This window comes from Gracilinanus agilis, chromosome 2, assembly GCF_016433145.1.
Source record: "Gracilinanus agilis isolate LMUSP501 chromosome 2, AgileGrace, whole genome shotgun sequence".
In the NCBI taxonomy this organism is placed as follows: Eukaryota; Metazoa; Chordata; class Mammalia; order Didelphimorphia; family Didelphidae; genus Gracilinanus; species Gracilinanus agilis.
In genome coordinates this window covers 82,496,575-82,513,520 of record NC_058131.1, presented here as the reverse complement: position 1 = coordinate 82,513,520, position 16,946 = coordinate 82,496,575, and the positions used below count along the sequence as shown (strand labels likewise).

Genomic DNA, 16,946 nt, shown 5'->3' with positions numbered 1-16,946 from the left:
CCTTGTTTTGCCAGAAATCCTTTTTATAGGATCTTTCCAACATTCTAGAGGTATTCCTCTGGTTCCTCAGAGTACAATTAGTATATTTCAGCTATCCAGCCATTAACTTTCATTCCAACTATATTAGTAGCTTTTTATTGATGTCTTTCTCTTTTACATCATAATCATTTTCTCCAGCATCCCTCCTCTTTCTCCTACCAGATAGTCATCCCATAAAATAAATAGTATTTTTTTCCAAGGGAAAAAAGAAGAAAAAGAAGAGGAAAAAAATTAGTACAGCCAATCATTCAGGAAGTCTGAAAACATGTAATATGCAACATCTGTGGCCTCACAACTCCACAAAGGTCTTTTCATATCTCTTCATTTGAGTTTTGTTTGATCTTCATAATTTTGCTATATTCACTTTTGATCTTCTTGTATGTGGTTATTCTTTCCATTTTCATTGTTGCAATAACTGTGTAAATTGTTTTCTTGGCTCTGCTTACTTCACCCTGCATTAGTATATGAAAATCTTTCATGCTTCATATATAATTATGTATCATGCTATATTCTATTAATAATATTTTATTATGTTCAAGTGCCATAGTTTGACCCAAAAAAAATGGACATCAACTTTGTTTCTAATTCTTTGCTGTCACAAAAAAAAGTCTTTGCTAAAGATATTCTAATGTATATAGGGACCTCCTTGCAGTATAAGCCCAGAAATGGAGTTTCTTGGTCAAAGAAATGGATGTTTTAGACATTTTATTTACATAATTCCAATTTGCTTTTCAAAATGGTTATATCATTTTGCAACTCCACCAATAATATATTAGTGTATCTCTCCTCCCACAATATTGACTGGCCACTCTTTAATCCCTTGACCCTTTGGGAATTGAATATTTCCATTCTGCTAATTCTTAGTATAAGCAATAACTGTAGCAGTTTTCTTGACTTCGTTTCTAGTGTTAGTGCTGTATTTGCCCTTAATAAAGGTATATGAAAAACAGAGGTCATTCTCTCCATCTACTCCCTCCTTTTCTTTGCCTTTCAGAATCCCATTTCTTCTTTAAAGCTTAGTTATTTTAATACATTCTCTGATCCACTACCCAACTTGGAATATTCTCTCACTGCCAAAATTTTCCCAGAGGCCTTTACTACCATTATTCCTTGCTTTTTCTAATTGTATGCATGTCCCATATTCCCAGTAGAATGTAAGCTCCATGATCACAAGTATCGTTTTATTTTTGTTCTTGTATCCCTAACACTAAGCATGGTATCTTTTATCTAGCAAGAATGTATTGAGTGCTTGATTAATTGAAATTAATTTAATGTTGAATTGAACCAAATTCATGTATATGCATCTATAATACATATATGTTTACTTTATACAATATACTAGACATATACAGAGCAAATTTTAAAGTGTGTGTGTATAATATATGTAAAAGAAAGAAATATGTAAGAAGTTATTTGTCACTTAAGTAGAACAATAAATAGACCACTGGTCCTGGAGTCAAGAAGACCTGTATTCAAATCTGGCCTCCAACTCATGGACAAGACACTAAATCTCTACAAGATTAATTTTCCTCAACTGTAAAATGAGAATCAAAATGCTGCCTACATCATACAGTTTTTATGAAGATAAGATGATATATTTGTAACACACTTAGCACAATGTCTAGCACATAGTGAGTACTTAATAAATCCATGATGCCTTCTCTCTTCTCCTTTTCATCTCTTCATTAACAAAAAAATCAGCTATTCCCTGATAATATCACATTCCTCCACACTAATTGTCTCCTATTCTCCAATTTTTAAGTCAATAGATGTCATAAAATGATGTTGACTTTTTCCTTTTCAGACTTAAAGTTCTGTCCTCTTTCTGCTTCTCATCATTTGAAATCCCTGTTATCCATCTGTAATGACCTTTTCAATCTAGCATTCATTTTCTATGGTCCACCAAGTTCATTTCAACATCTAGCTAATGATTTTCCTTTCTGTTTCATTTCCCACTATCATGACTTCACTCCTCATATTGACTTCCTCCAACAAGATGTTGTGACCCTGAAGTTCTTTATCCTTCTTGAGTCTTGTCAATCTCCATCTCTATTATCAGCCATGGACCAGTAAAGGCAAACTTTAGATCTCATCATCACCCTGAGATCTCTGAACTTGACTCTTGGAATGAATTAGCAATCATCCAGTCTCATTCTTTTCATTCAGTTCTTAGCCCTGTTCTATTTACATTTATGCTCTTACCCAACTATTCCAATGTAGCTTCTATCACCACCACCCCCCTAGATTCTCATACCTTCCAGGATCTCACTATAGCCTCCATATCTAAAGGGATCATTTCTCTAACTGGATAATTACCTACTGCTCCTAGGCTTCCTTCTGAAGAAGGAAGCAAAACTATTTTGAGTTGATTTATGGTAAAATCACATTGCCCAATTTCAGCTGAGCTCTTGCTGCTACTTCTTATATCTCTTATTGCATTTTTTTTGAATCCTAAAAAAATTCTCCTCATTAACCAATTTTAGTCCTATTCTTTCTTCATGCCTGTACTTTACTAAGTTTCATTATTAGCATTTGGCCCCAATTCTTTTTCACTAAGAAATAGGCCACCTAGCTCTAGCATTCACATTTACTATCATTGTATAAACCCATCTAGAGTACTTTAAGTCATGCACTCATTTGTGGGCAGGCACTGGAGAAACCCAAGCTATTCAACCAAAAAACCTATGTCCTACTCTACCAAGCTTTTCCAAATTTACCCACCATTTCCAAATCCTCCATGTTTGTGGGATTCTGGTTTGCTCACTTAATTAGAGACTATCGATTATCTGTGCCAGCTTATGTATGGTTTGGAAACTATGTACTTCAACTTCCTCCTCCCATGTTTCTCCTGAATGATTTCTAGTAGAAAACCCCCTACTCGAGACCTATCCTATTCTAGATCTCTCCTCAGCCATGCCTAAATCCTGGATATAGAAGAATTACAAATAGAATATTATTCATTGCCACCATGACACATCTGTCTCTATACTTATACTCCTTTAGTCTTAGAAGGAACTATTCTGTTGAACTTTGAGTCACTTGTATTTCAGTTGGGAGACAAGATACATTGAAAAATATTGGATTTGGAATCAGAGAGCCTAACTTGGAATTCCAGCTCTACTACTGACCTTTGGAAAGTCGCTTTCCTTCAATCAGCAAATGAAGTTGATTAGATGACCTTTTCTGGGGCTTGATATAGTCATTATACTATTCTCTGTAAGCAAGGACATTAAGAAGACTTCATCATCTATAGGGAATCTGTCATTTGGACTCTTAACAGGACTTCCTACATAACAACAACAAATACACTTGGCAGGCGTATGCCTCCCTGTTTCATGTCTTTGATGTTAATAATCAGAGTGTTATCAAACCAGAGTATCTTTACAGTTGTACTTATAAAGAAGTCTTGCAAGATTGTAATATATGCAAGTCCCTTTGTTGGAAGAGAAACTTTAAGACTATATTTTCTCTACTTGTTTAATTTATTTTAAAAATTAACAAACAATAATCATAGCAGAATACTATATTTTCAAACCTCTAATTTAATTTTGTGACTATAAATATGTGGTCTACTATAGAAAATCATTGAAGAAAGACCACTGCTTCCCTTTCTTACTTTCATAAAAAGGTACTATAAAGATTATATAAAGTCAAGTCATCTAACACTCAATAAGTGTCTATTATGCATGTCAGGCATTAAGATCAGAAAGCAGGTCTAGAGTTAGTTTTAAGGTAGGATTATAAGTTGAAATCTTGTTCTTCATCCCTTTGGTATTTATCCCTCCCTGAACTATATTATTAAAATAATCTAATATCTACAAAATTATGTTGTCCCCAGGACAAAATTATGTGTTCTTGGTCTGATCCAGCCAATCTTAACAAGTTCTTCTTATGTGCTGTCACCATTTGTTCATATTAGTATATCAAGGATATAGACAATAGAGTCCAAATTGATTACAAAAAACCTGTTTTTAAAGAAAAGTTAACAAATTGGCTTTGATTTATATTTATGCTTAGTATCTACTTCTGTTCCCATTGGTCATCTATGAGTGTTCTTGGGATCATTTGGCTTAATTGGATTTCATCCCAATTTTGCCATAATGCTACTTGAAGTTCCACTGCATTTGAATGTTTTGTGAGGCAATATTAATTGTAATCTTCACTTATCTTTTTTCACTGTTTTAAACACGAATTTGTATTCTAAATTGGCACTTTTCTTAGGTGCTTCTTCACCTCCTCTCTCTATCCCTGTTTTCTCTCTGTCTGTCTGTCTGTCTGTCTGTCTGTCTGTCTGTCTCTTTCTCTGTCTCTCTCCCTCTCCTTGGCAGGAATATCTATTATTGACTAAGTAGAGTGGTTTCTCTTATGTTCTTTTGGTTTCTTCATTATAACAAATTCTTTATATAGTTTAAATTTCATAGAAAAGGTCAATATCATTGCTTTTTAAAAATTTCCCTTCTTTTTTGATGAGGTCAGGCTGAAATTGCTAAAACTGCATACTGTATCATCTTATCATTAACCTTTCTTTTAATTTGATATTCATTTTGACCTTTACTCTAACTAGTCAATGATTTGTCTGCCTGCCAACATCTGATTCTAACATGACTCCCACATTATTAACTACTCATTTCCTATCTTTTGAGGCACAGCCAATTCATTATTTTATGATGTTGCCTAGCGCTCATCGTGTCCAGAACTGTCTATTCCTCTTATTCAGTGCAGTATTCAAGACATATGGACATGAGTCTTCGGAAGTTTTTAGTTTATTACATCTCCTAATCTTGAGTCATGTTTTCCAAAGTACATTTCATCATCTTCCCCTGTACTTACCTCCACAATGAAGACACCAGTAAAAGTATATATTGATTTTGGTTAGAGGATCATGTAAAGTTCTTATAAGAATTTCTCTATAGCTTCACCTTCTGCAGCAAAGGTTGGTATATGCACAAGAGTTATCTTCATGGTGGTCTTTTTGCTTAGGCTCACCATAAGTACCACAAGACAAGAGGATTTGGGGTTCTAAATCTAGTCCACTTTAGCTTGTTTTCTCAAGAAGAATCTCTAAACTATCCTTTAATTTAATTCAACAACTCTTTGTTGTCTGGTTTCCATTATCATTAGAATGTCAGTATCAATGTCAGTAGAATTTCAGTTTAATTATTCTAATATCAAATTATAAAACAATGAACATTTATTAAACATTTACTATATGTTAGGCACCAAGGCAGAAGCAGAAACAGGATGGCCCTCATGGAGTGTACAACCTAGCCAAGGGGAGACATGTTGATCTATAGGTATATACAAAACCGATCCCCAAAGAGGTAAAATGGGATGGAAAAGGACACTAGCAAACAGTAGGGGATAAAAGGAGGAAGAGTCAGGAAAACTTTCATATAGAAGGTGGCACTTGAGCTGGTCCTAGAAGGAAACTGGGATTCTGGGAAATAGAGAAGACAATGACCTATATTCCAGGTACAGAAGATAGCCAATGTAAAAACATGGAAAAAGGTGGTAGGAATAAGGAATAGCCAGGCAAGTTTATGCAAACCACAGTGTACATGGAGGGAAACAATGTAAAATAAGTCTATAAAGGCAGAATGGGGTCAGATGGCAAAAGTCTTTTTATATACTGTTTACTATACATATAAATATAATATAGAGGTAATAAGAAACTACTGGAGTTTATTAAGGAGTGACATGGTTAAATTTTTATTTTTGTAAAATCAGTTTGATAGCTGCATGAAGTATAAATTTCAGAGGAAGAGATTTAATAGAGGGAGACAAATTAAAAGACTATTATGGGGGCAGATTGGTAGCTCAGTGGATTGAGAGCCAGGCCCAGAGTCAGAAGGCCCTGGGTGTGTAATTAGAATCTGTTACCCTAAAAAAAAAACTACGATTCCAAGCACCCCACTCTCTTCCTGTTGTTATGTGCTGATGTAGATAGGATATAAATTCTGTAGAGTTTTGTCTCTCACTCTCTTTCTTCCTGTGGTGGCAGCTGTGGGTTTTTGAACAGGTAGAAAAACTTAATCATGTGGTTCTATTTTATTAGATAATAAACTTTATAAAATATAATACTTGAAGTATTGGACATTAATTTAAATCCTACATGGGTTCAAATATGGCCTTAGATACCTCCTAGCTGAGTGACTCTGGGCAAGTCACTTAATCCCCATTGCCTAGCCCTTACTGCTCTTCTGCTTTGGAACCAATACACATAGAATTTATTCTAAGATGGAAGGTAAGTTTGTTGTTTGTTTGTTTGTTTGTTTGTTTGTTTTAAGTTTATTACAATAGTCTAGGCAAGAAATGAGGTCCATTTCTAGGCAATGGCTGTGTGAGAGGGGAGAGAGGAAGGAAATATTGTGGAGGTAGAACATGGCCACTGATGTTGTGGAGCTTTGTAGGGTGAGTCAAGTAAGGACATATTTATTAAGCCTTTGTTATGGGCCAGGTAAGCCTTTGAAAATGAGTTGATGATGACCCTAAAGTTGGAAACCTCATCGCCAAAAACTCAGTAATTCACACCTTCTCATTACTCCCTGCCCTTTGATTGGAGAGTATGGGAGGTGGACATCTGAGGGTATCTCCTTGATTCTCTTTCATTTAAGGATGAGACCCAGGGAATGTTCTTTTTCATTCTTATCAGACTGTTTTCATGGTTCTTCTCCATGACCATTCCTATCCAGCTATTTTCATGGACATCATGTCTCCAGAAACTCATTACTCTGTAAGATAAAAACAGTTTGGAAACTCATACCTCTTCAGATCATTTGCCATTCCAACTGCACGAATTCATCATGTCCCAAGAAGGCAAATTCTCCAACCCCTCTCTTTTCCACTTTTTTTTACATTATAACCTCTGTGAAGCCAGAAACTATCTTAAGCCTTTTTGTTCCAATACTCAACACAATCCCTCACAGAAAGGAATGTTGACTGACTGTCATTCTAATGAAGAGAATTATGGTACTCTTGGTAGAAATGGAGAAGTTCAAAATAGGGATAGGTTTTTGAGAAAAGATACCAAGTTCAATTTTGAACTGTTGAGTTTAAGATGTCTAAGACACATTCAATAGTATATTGATTTAACAGCGATCACTGGACAATACCTCAAATTTGGTATAATGAGTTGTTAGTGGTAACAATCTAAAAACTGGATGATTCTTAACATTCACTTCTCTTCTATTTTCTATCATCTCTGCTAATAGGATGGGATTATACCAGAATGACCATCTAATGACGTTTACTTGATTTCATAGATTACCGTGGATAGAGTTCATTGTCTAGTAGCCAGCCATTCTTCTAGTAATGAGCTGCTCCATACACTGTTAATTTAGTTCTCCAACAGAAGATTCAGTCTGTATATAGGACTATATCCAAAGCCTTTCTGGTAGAGTCAAATCTGCCATGATTCACACTCTAGCTGGCATAGTTTTCCATAATTATGCTTATCACCACATGAGTAGATCTAGAATGGGAAAGCATTTCAGGAAATTTCTAGTCCAAACTGCATTTCACAGATGAGAAAACTGAGGCCTAGAGAAGTTAAATGACTTGTTCAAAGACTTCCAGGTAGGAAGTAACATAAATGGGATTGAATATCTGATTCAATATCTAACACTCTTTCCTTTGGCCCACACAGGTTTTACCTTGATGATTATAGGACTCCGTGGAGGCCATCTGAAAAACTTTTTAAGCCTCTTCTGTGTTTGATTGTCAAAAAAACAGATTTTTATCAAATCTAGCAATATAAATAATCAGATCTCACAAATCTCTACTCCATTTAAGGTATATGCATAACCCAATGTGGATGAATTTTCAAGTTCCAACTTCAGATCCCTACTGGTCAAAATGTAATGATCAAAAACAAAACATACGACATGGCACCAAAGTTGTTCACTTGGGTCTTACTAAAGTAAAAGAATAAATCAGGGCATTAATTTGGGCAAACAGAAGAATGAGACTACAACTAGACTAAAGGAAAAGTCAAAGAGCTCAAAAGGAAATGAAGGAGAGTATGCAATCTACAAACGTTTTGTGTTTTCTTCAAGTATACTATATCCAATAAAAGAGAGGTAAATGACTCTATTACTTCTATTACATGAGAAGTTTTTAACCTCCTTTTTCCATTAAGCTAAGAGCAGCATCCTCCCTCAGATTTCAAGAAAACAGGCCATTTGTTTCCTGTGAACAAAGTTGGGCTTTTTTTTTTCCGCTTTGTTTTGTTTACTTTGGTTATAAGTGATATTGGAACAAAATACCTTCATTTACTCTAGCACATTTATTTTTTCAATATGCCCTTAAGAACACAGAGACAGAAATCACATCTGAGAGTCCCTTGGGTACTTTGAGCTGAGAGTATAACAAAAGCCCTGCTATACTACCCATAATTGAGCTGAGATTTCACAGATAATAACAATGCCATACTTTTGCTTCGTGCTTTCCATCTAGATTGTCTGAAAGTGCTTTACCAATGAAATAACTTAGAAGCTACACTCAAAAGCTTCCACTTCTCAGATCAAAAGTTTCTGACAAATAAAATAGCTTTGTAAACAACATGAAAGAACATATTTTTCTGAGTCATCCCCATTTCAACCCACCTCATTTACTGTGTTCCCTTCAAAAAATTTTGCATTTAATTCATCCAGCAAATAAAATTGAACAATTTAAGAGTGATTAGTGCTCCCCACTCCTGAAAATTAGGTGGCTCTTTTCACAGCAGAATGTGCCTCAAATAACATAATCTTCTAATTAATATTTATTCAGCATTACTTCATGTTATAGTCATGAAAGAAAAGTACAAATTGTACTGAGGCATGGCTTTCTTGAATGCCCCTTTTAGAATCCCAGGACTCTAAAATTCACTCTGAGTAGCTGCTAAGATAGGTGTTCACTTAAACCAACAAGAGGAAAATAGATACCTTCAGGGAAAGGAGTTGATTATCTAAAGCTCGGGCTACCTCCAGCAACATTGCACAGGGTACCGCTGAATCTGTGGCTCCCACAAATATTCCGCTGCCCAGCTGTGGAAAGTACTTAGAGTCATAGTGGCAAGCAAGTACCAGGTGGCGTTTGGCAGTGGGATTGAGGGTGCTGATGATATTTGAAAAAGTCCGGTATCCATAGGGTGTGTAACTCAAGAAAGTATCCACTTCTAAGTTCCAGTTGGCTTGGAGTCTGTGAATTCTCTGCATGATGTGCTAGAAAGGGGAGGAAAAAGGGAAATTAATGCCTCTGGTCTACCTAGATATAGTTTTCAGCTGGAAAGTGTTTCAATTTCCACATTTAACATCTCAAGCAGCCAAGAAGAAACATTTGAGAAGTTATAGATACCCTGACTTTCTAATGCCTTTCTGTAACACAGGCCCTCTCTTACATAGTGACAAACTAAAGTCCGACAGCAGAAACTCTCTCTAATACTTCTTTGAATCTCTGGTAATTAGCCCAGTGTCCTGCATATAGCAATCATTAAATGAATATTTGTTCATGATGATGCCCATCAATATAAGAAGCAATTAATAAAATTATGCCCTTATTTACAAGTGAGAGAGAATGGGAAATTTTTCAGTGAAGAAAAAAATGGCAGGTATTGGGGGAGGAGGCAAGGCAAGGCAAAGCACTAGAACATATAATGAAGTAAGTGTTGGACCAAGAGTCAGGGGTGTGTGATCTGGTTTTAGTTTGCAATATGACAAGGCAAAAGACTGAATTTCTCTGGGCCTTGGTTTCCTCATTTGTAAATGAAGGAGTTTATTTAATTACTAAATGAATAATCAAATTAGATAACTTCTAAGGGTTTTTACATGTAAACACTCTGTGGGTCTGTGTTTCTAGGTCCATGGCTGGTACATTTTGACATCTGTGTTGCTCACTAATATTTCAGATCATGTGACAGGTGTGATCCATCTGGACACGTGTGTGCAAAGGAGTCAAATCCTAGACAAGGGGTAGGGTAAAGTAGGCTTAAGGCAAAACATGCAGAGGAGTACAATGAGAAAGAAGTCCTTTATAGGACTACTTTTTTTTTTAATAGATAGAGATAGGGAATGAACCTGTGATTTCTTTGCATAAATAACTCAACAGGTGACAAAATCCCTGATATTATTTCAGGTCAGCAACTTCTCTGCATTTTAGAATCTTAGAGAGTTCAATGAATTGATGCAGAGTGAAATGAACAGAACCAAGAGAACATTGTACACAGAAAGTAAAACACTGTGGAACTATCCAATGTAATGGACTTTAACTACTAGTAGCAATGCAATAATCCAGGACATTCCTAAAGTATTTATGAGAAAGAATACTATCCACACTGAAAGAAAGAACTATGGGAGCAGAAATGCAAAAGAAAAACAAGACTTATCCTTATCACTTGTTTATATGGGTATATGATTTGGGGTTTGGGCTTTAAAAGATTGTTCTATTGCAAAAATGAAAAATATGGAAATATGTATCAAGTGATAACATTTGTACAACCCAATGGAATTGCTTGTTGGCTCTGGGAGAGGGGAGGGAAAAGGAGAGGGAAAGAAAATGAATTATGTAAACATAGAAAAATAGTCTTAAAAAAATAAATAAATTTTAAAAAAGGAATCTTAGAGAGTTGCCTTGAGTTCTGAGAGTGACTTGTCTGTAGTCACATAGGCAGTTAGTTATGAAAGAGGCATTTATAAAGCATTTACACTGTGCTAGGAGCTATGCTAAATTCTAGGGATGCAAAAAAATCATAAAATCATAGTCCTTGCCCTCTAGGAACTCATTCTAATGGGGGTGAAAATATACAAAGAACTACATACATATTAGATATAGCCACCATATATCCAGGCAAATGCAGTTTTTCTGCCTTTGAGAGAAGCTTTCCATCCTCTATATCACAATCTCTCTCTCTCTTCCCTGACAAGGGACATATCTTAATGACAGAAAAATATCACTCTCAATGACATATATATATTAAAGTTTTTAACAAGTCTCATAAGCATCACCAGGAAGGTTCAAAGCTTCCAGTGAGCAATTAGATACAGGAGGAGCAATTTTAAACCTTAACCAAAGGACATAAATGCCTTGATCCAGTTCAGGCTCCACGACAACCCTTATAAGTCTTCATCCAGTCCCATATTTTTAAAATGATAACAAGGTCCCTGAGAGCAATCGTGATATACTTCCTTTTATCCCTCTTGTGCTCCACAAAAAATGATTATTTGTATTTAAAATGTCTACTATGAAGAACAACTGGTAGAAAGACGATGTATTTCTCTCAAAATTGTCTTTGTTAACAATTGCAGCTTGAAAGTTTTTCATAAAACACACTAGAAGGGAAAACAGGATATCTGATAGTATAGCTTAGCTGTAAATATAATATTGTAAATTCACTCAGTTGTAAAACAGATTTTCAGTAAAGACTCAGTGGCTATAAAATACTAAAAATCTGTAAGAGCAGAAACAAAAGACTCAAAACAAATCAGGATTCATTAAATTGACTGCTTTAGTCACTTTTTAAAGCTATCTAATTATTTAATTTTTATTAAAGGAACTAAATTGTCCATCTAGTCTATTAGCAGAAGTTGCTTTCCTTTTTTTTCTGATCTGGTGTTTTTCTCATAAAGAATCACCTGATGCTGGGGGAAATTAGGTGGTTCGGTGGATTGAGAGCCAGGCCTAGAGACAGGATAGTTCTGGGTTCAAATCTGACCTTAGATACTTCCTAGCTGTGTGACCCTGGGCAAGTCACTTAACCTCCATTGCCTAGCCCATGCTACTCTTTTGCCTTGGAACCGATACACAGTATTGATTCTAAGATGGAAGGTAAGAGTTAAAAAAAAAAAAAAGAATCAGCTGGTGAGTTTCAAATGCTGTTCTCTGCCTTGGGATCAAGAAGTTGATTTCTTGCTATTAGAATCCCTTGAAAAGGGAAACAGCTCCCACTCTACTCTTACTGTAGATAGATTAGGTAAAAACAAAGCACCCATACTGTTTCAGACTCCTAGCAGTAAAGAGAAAGGCTCTTTGAGCAGTAGAAAGTACAGATTTTATTTTAAAATTTCTCTAAACCTGTAGAAAAGAAAACAGCAAAGGGTTCTTTTGCAGCATTATTTCTTGAAAGTATCTCTTTAAAATTTGGACTTGTAGATTTAAGTTTATTAGCAAGGTTCTATATTATTTATGTAGTCAATAATTATTTATTAAAAGCCAATGCTGTGTCAGGCTGTATGCTAAAGCACTGGGCAACAAAAACAATTCCTCTACTCTCAAGGATCTCATACTATAACAGGAGAGACAACATGAAAACAGTTATGTGCATTCAAGATACATGGAGGATAAACTGGAAATAATCTCAGAAGGAAGGCATCAGCATTAAGGGGACTTGGGAAAATCATCCTGCCAAAGGTGGGATTTTAGCTGAGATCTGAAGAAAGCTAAGGGAGCTAAAAGGCAGAGAAGAGCAGGAAGGGCATTCTAGGAATGGAGGACAAGCCAGTGAAAATGCATGGAGTAAGGGGATGGAGTGTCTTGTATGAAAAATAGCAAGAAAGTTAATGTCACTGGATCAAAAAGTCTTTAAAAGGGAGGAAGGTATAAGAAGGCTTGAAAGGTAGATACAGCTAGATGGCTCAGTGGATCAGGAGCCAAGTAAAGACAGGACATTTTGTCTGATATTTTATTGAACAGTTTTGTTTTCTAAACCAAAAGGGTCATAATCTTATATTAGCAATAGTTCAAAAAGTATAAAAGTTTTTCAATCAGAAACAACTTTAGGTTCTAAAACTGTAATTCCATGTGCATAAAGTGAAACAATTCAAAAATTAATCTTTCGTTGAGGTGAGTGCATCTTTTTTATAAATTGTACCCTTCTCTTAGAAAAGTTAGTCGATGATTGAGTTATCCAGCTTCCTTTTCTTTACCTTTGTATTCTCTGAATGAGGTTAAGGACACTTTCACACTTTTTTTACACCTGTATTCTTGAAGTTACCAGGTTTAAATCCAGCCTCAGATGCTTCCTAACTGTATAACCCTGGCCAAGTCACTTACCCCACATTTGTCTAACCCTTATCACTCTTCTGCCTTGGAATCAATACACAGTATTAATTCTAATTTGGAACATAAGGGTTTATTTCTTTTTTAAAGGAAGATGAAGAGGACCGGAAAGGTAGGAAGTGGTCATGACCATCAAACATGCAAGCTAAGATGTCTGTAGGCAATTCAATTTGTGAAATGAAAGGTCAGGGTTAGACCAAATAAATAGATCTGAAAATTACCTACATAGAAATGATCATTTTAATTCATGGGAGCTTGTGAAATCACAAAGTGTGATAGTATAAAGAGAGAAAAAAGAGAAATCAGGATAGAATTTTAGGATATACTCATGGATTGTGGGTATGACCCAAACCAGGGGTTAGCAAAGTATGACCATTAGGCCAATCCACCACATCACCTGTTGTTTTTTTGTATGACTCATGAGCTAAGAATAATTTTTTACATTTTAAAATAATTGCATTGTATTTTAAAATGTGAAGACCTTTTTTAGCATGTAGGCCACACAGCAGAATTTGGCCCTTGGGCCATAGTTTGCTTATCCCCCATCTAGATGAAGATTCTTCAAAGAAATTAAGGAGTGGTCAGACAGAAAGAAAGAGAACAAGGTGAGATGAGTGTCACAAAAAGCTATGAGAAAAGAGAACATCATGTAATCAATAGCGATCAATAGTGTCAACGTTTGCAGAGTGGTGAAGAAGGAAGAGTATAAAAGAAAGGCCATTAGATTTAGAAACTAAAAAATTTCTGTTTAACTTTGTAGAGAGAAAATTTAGTTAAATGATTACCAGATTTTGAAAAATCACTGAAGTGTAAGTCAAGCATAAGAAAAGTCTAAAAAAGTAATTATATTTCAAAAACACTGCCATTTTAAAAGTTTCAGTTCATAATATATATGCTATAACATGTTAATATGTTACCTCAGCAGTGTGGGAACTCTCTCAAGCAGTACAGATTACATACAACTTATCAGGAGACGTCCTTATGAGCCTATATGATTCTTATATAAGTCCCACTTATAAATCTTTTACAGAGAATTCAACTAAAATGGAGCCTTCCTATGGCAGTCTTGGCATTTTTGTGGATCTAAAGGAATGGTCTATATATATTAGGCAAAAGATAAAATTAAGATTAGCCAGCTAATTCAGTTGCTAATGTTGAACATGATTTCACTAAATTAGTAATTCCAAATTTATCACTATGGTTTTGGTTGACAAATAAAGCTATTATAGTGCTAAATATCCTCCTTTCTTTCATAAAACAAATTCTCGGAATAGATCTTTTTGTTGCATTGCTTTGGTACTTATTTGACTCATTCTGTGGGGATTGTTGAGAAAATCTAGATAATATAAACATTAGACAATTAGGACCTTTGCCAAAATACTCTTTATTATAAGAATAAGATCCTAGATTGGCTTTAGAAATCTGTCATTTATTCAATATAAAATATTCCCAGAAATCCTTACCTGGCGAACAGCATAACTTCCTGGAGATCCTGGATATCTTTCGATAAGTAGTGGTTTTAAGTCATTTTGCCACATTTCAGAAATATTTGTGCCTTCAGCAATTTTCTGGATATCAGTTGAATTCAAAATAGCCAGTTGGTGTTGATTCTGAATATTAAGAGAAAATCAAAAACAGGCAACTCATTCCTAAATATGCTTAAGAATTTCACTTAAACACAGAATTGCAAGATTATTCCCTTCTATTTTAAAAATAAATTCAGGGGCAGTGAGGTGACTCAGTGGAAAAAGATCCAGACCTAGAGATAGGAGGTCCTGGGTTCAAATTTGACCTCAGACACATCCTATCTATTCAATCCTGGGCAAGGTACTTAATCCCAATTGTCTAGCCTTTCCCATTCTTTTTCCTTGGAATTGATACTTAATATTCATTCTAAGACAGAAGGTAAATGTTTGGAAAATAAAAATAAATTGAAAGGTAATTTGCATGGGAATTTTACCACTAACCAATAAAATCTAAAAATTCTACAACTGGAACTTAGAAATTATCATTTTAGCAATTTTTAAATAATTAGAAGTTATTGTAAGTATACTAAGAATTCTATTTTTTATAGGAATAAGAGTGATAAAATAAATACATACATTGATATACCCTTTAAGCAAACTGTGTAGATACATAAATTATTACATATTTCTGACTACACAAATTTTTATTTAAATTAGGTACATAATAGAAATAATTCTTCTTTACAAATATATTTACAACAGCATCCCTTTGATTGGTGGTCTACCCAACTGTATTTAAAATACAATTCAATTATTAAAGTTCAATTAACAGTCTATTTGGGGACATACGAACTGAGGCAACTTTTATTTAAATTCCTAGATATACATGACATTCAAAGATGTGATTTTAATAGTATATAGCATCTATTTATTATATTTTATAATGGCACTAAAGATAATGATGTAATTATCAAAACCATTTCATGACATTTATAAACTGCCTATCTATATATACATGTCACATGAAGAGTGAGAAATTATACAAAGAAATACAGGAAAGATATAATTCCTTTTTTTTTCTAAATGCTTGGTGGAAAATATACTTTCTTCCCAGAATATTTTTGGTGCTACCTGCCAACACATTTTATTTAACACTAGTATTTATAATAAATCCTCCATTTAAATCCTACTCAATGCAATGTGAAGGTCATACTAGCTTCTCTAAGGCTATACCCACAGAAACGAGCTCTAGAAAACAGCTTCTGTGGAATTGTAAAAGGTTTTGAGTATGAGTCCATCAGAGAGGCTCATGATCAGAACTTTGGCCTCAGATAGTGAATATAGTTGGCCACCTTTTAGCTCATGATGATTGTCCACTAAGGTAAGGAGGGGTTGTGATTTGTATTGATGAAAAGAATAGCCATATCAGTGTTATCACAGATCTTTCATTACTGAAATCACCATATTTTCTAGTTTTACTTTATTCTCTGTAGATGCCAATTTGGCCTTTCTTGAAAACTATGCCTGTTCATTTGATTAGTATTGTTATTCTACATCTCTGCTTCCTAGTTTAGACTGAGCTGAATTCTCCTTTGTTTGGGTAGAGGAAGATATAATCAGAAGACCTTCCCTTCACTCGGATTTTTATCCCTGTCTGAAGTAAAGAATCCCTAGAGATAAACAATAATCAGTCATAGACTAGCCATGCAGCTTTTCACGTTGAAATTATGTTGTTATAAATGATGATTAGGTTCTCAGGTCAATCCACAAAAGCCTCAAAAGTGAGCTACTAATAATACTTTCCTGAGTTCCAGTGACTGGAAGCAACAGTCATGGGATTCAAAGGAAAAGAGAAAGAACATTGCAAAGAGAAGGATTTTTGTTTTTCCTCCTTCATTTCACAGAGGATCCATGACTTCACAGAAAAATGTCCTGTCTTGTAAGTGAATTGGATTTAAGTGATGCAATTGAACAAAGTCATTGGCCTCTTTCAGAGTTATCCAAGTCTAGTGACAAGGCAAAAGTCAAGATGACTGGAGATAACTTGGGATTCACTGGATAACCTTGGCATCACTGATGTCTGACCAAGCTCTAAGGACTCCATAGCACCTGCTTCTGGGCCTTTATGGCTATTGGAACAAATTGTTCTCATGTGTCCATTCTGCTGGGGAAAATCTTCACATGCCTGGGTTAGACATCCCCTAATTCACTGATATTACAGCTTCTTGGAGCCACAGGTGAGAGTTGAGTGATAGGTATAGTAGACACCAAAAGTGGATGAGAAGTCCTGAAAAGGGCTGGGTAAGTCCTCACACCAAAGGTGGTAGTCCTCCCTACACTATACACACACCAAGAAGATAAAATGCTGGACCAGTCTCGGTTCTTCAACCACCCACTTTCAAAGAGACA

General features: G+C 35.2%; 1 protein-coding gene across 1 annotated transcript in view; it reads right to left on the bottom strand.

Annotated features, from left to right (window-relative positions):
* Positions 1 to 16,946, bottom strand: part of QPCT (glutaminyl-peptide cyclotransferase) — a 37,978-nt gene that overhangs the window by 8,355 nt on the left and 12,677 nt on the right. The window contains exons 2-3 of the mRNA XM_044660625.1: positions 14,535 to 14,681; positions 8,964 to 9,242 (exon numbers count right to left, since the gene is read on the bottom strand). Coding sequence (XP_044516560.1) covers positions 8,964 to 9,242; positions 14,535 to 14,681 — 426 coding nt within the window. The remainder of the gene's footprint in view (positions 1 to 8,963; positions 9,243 to 14,534; positions 14,682 to 16,946) is intronic.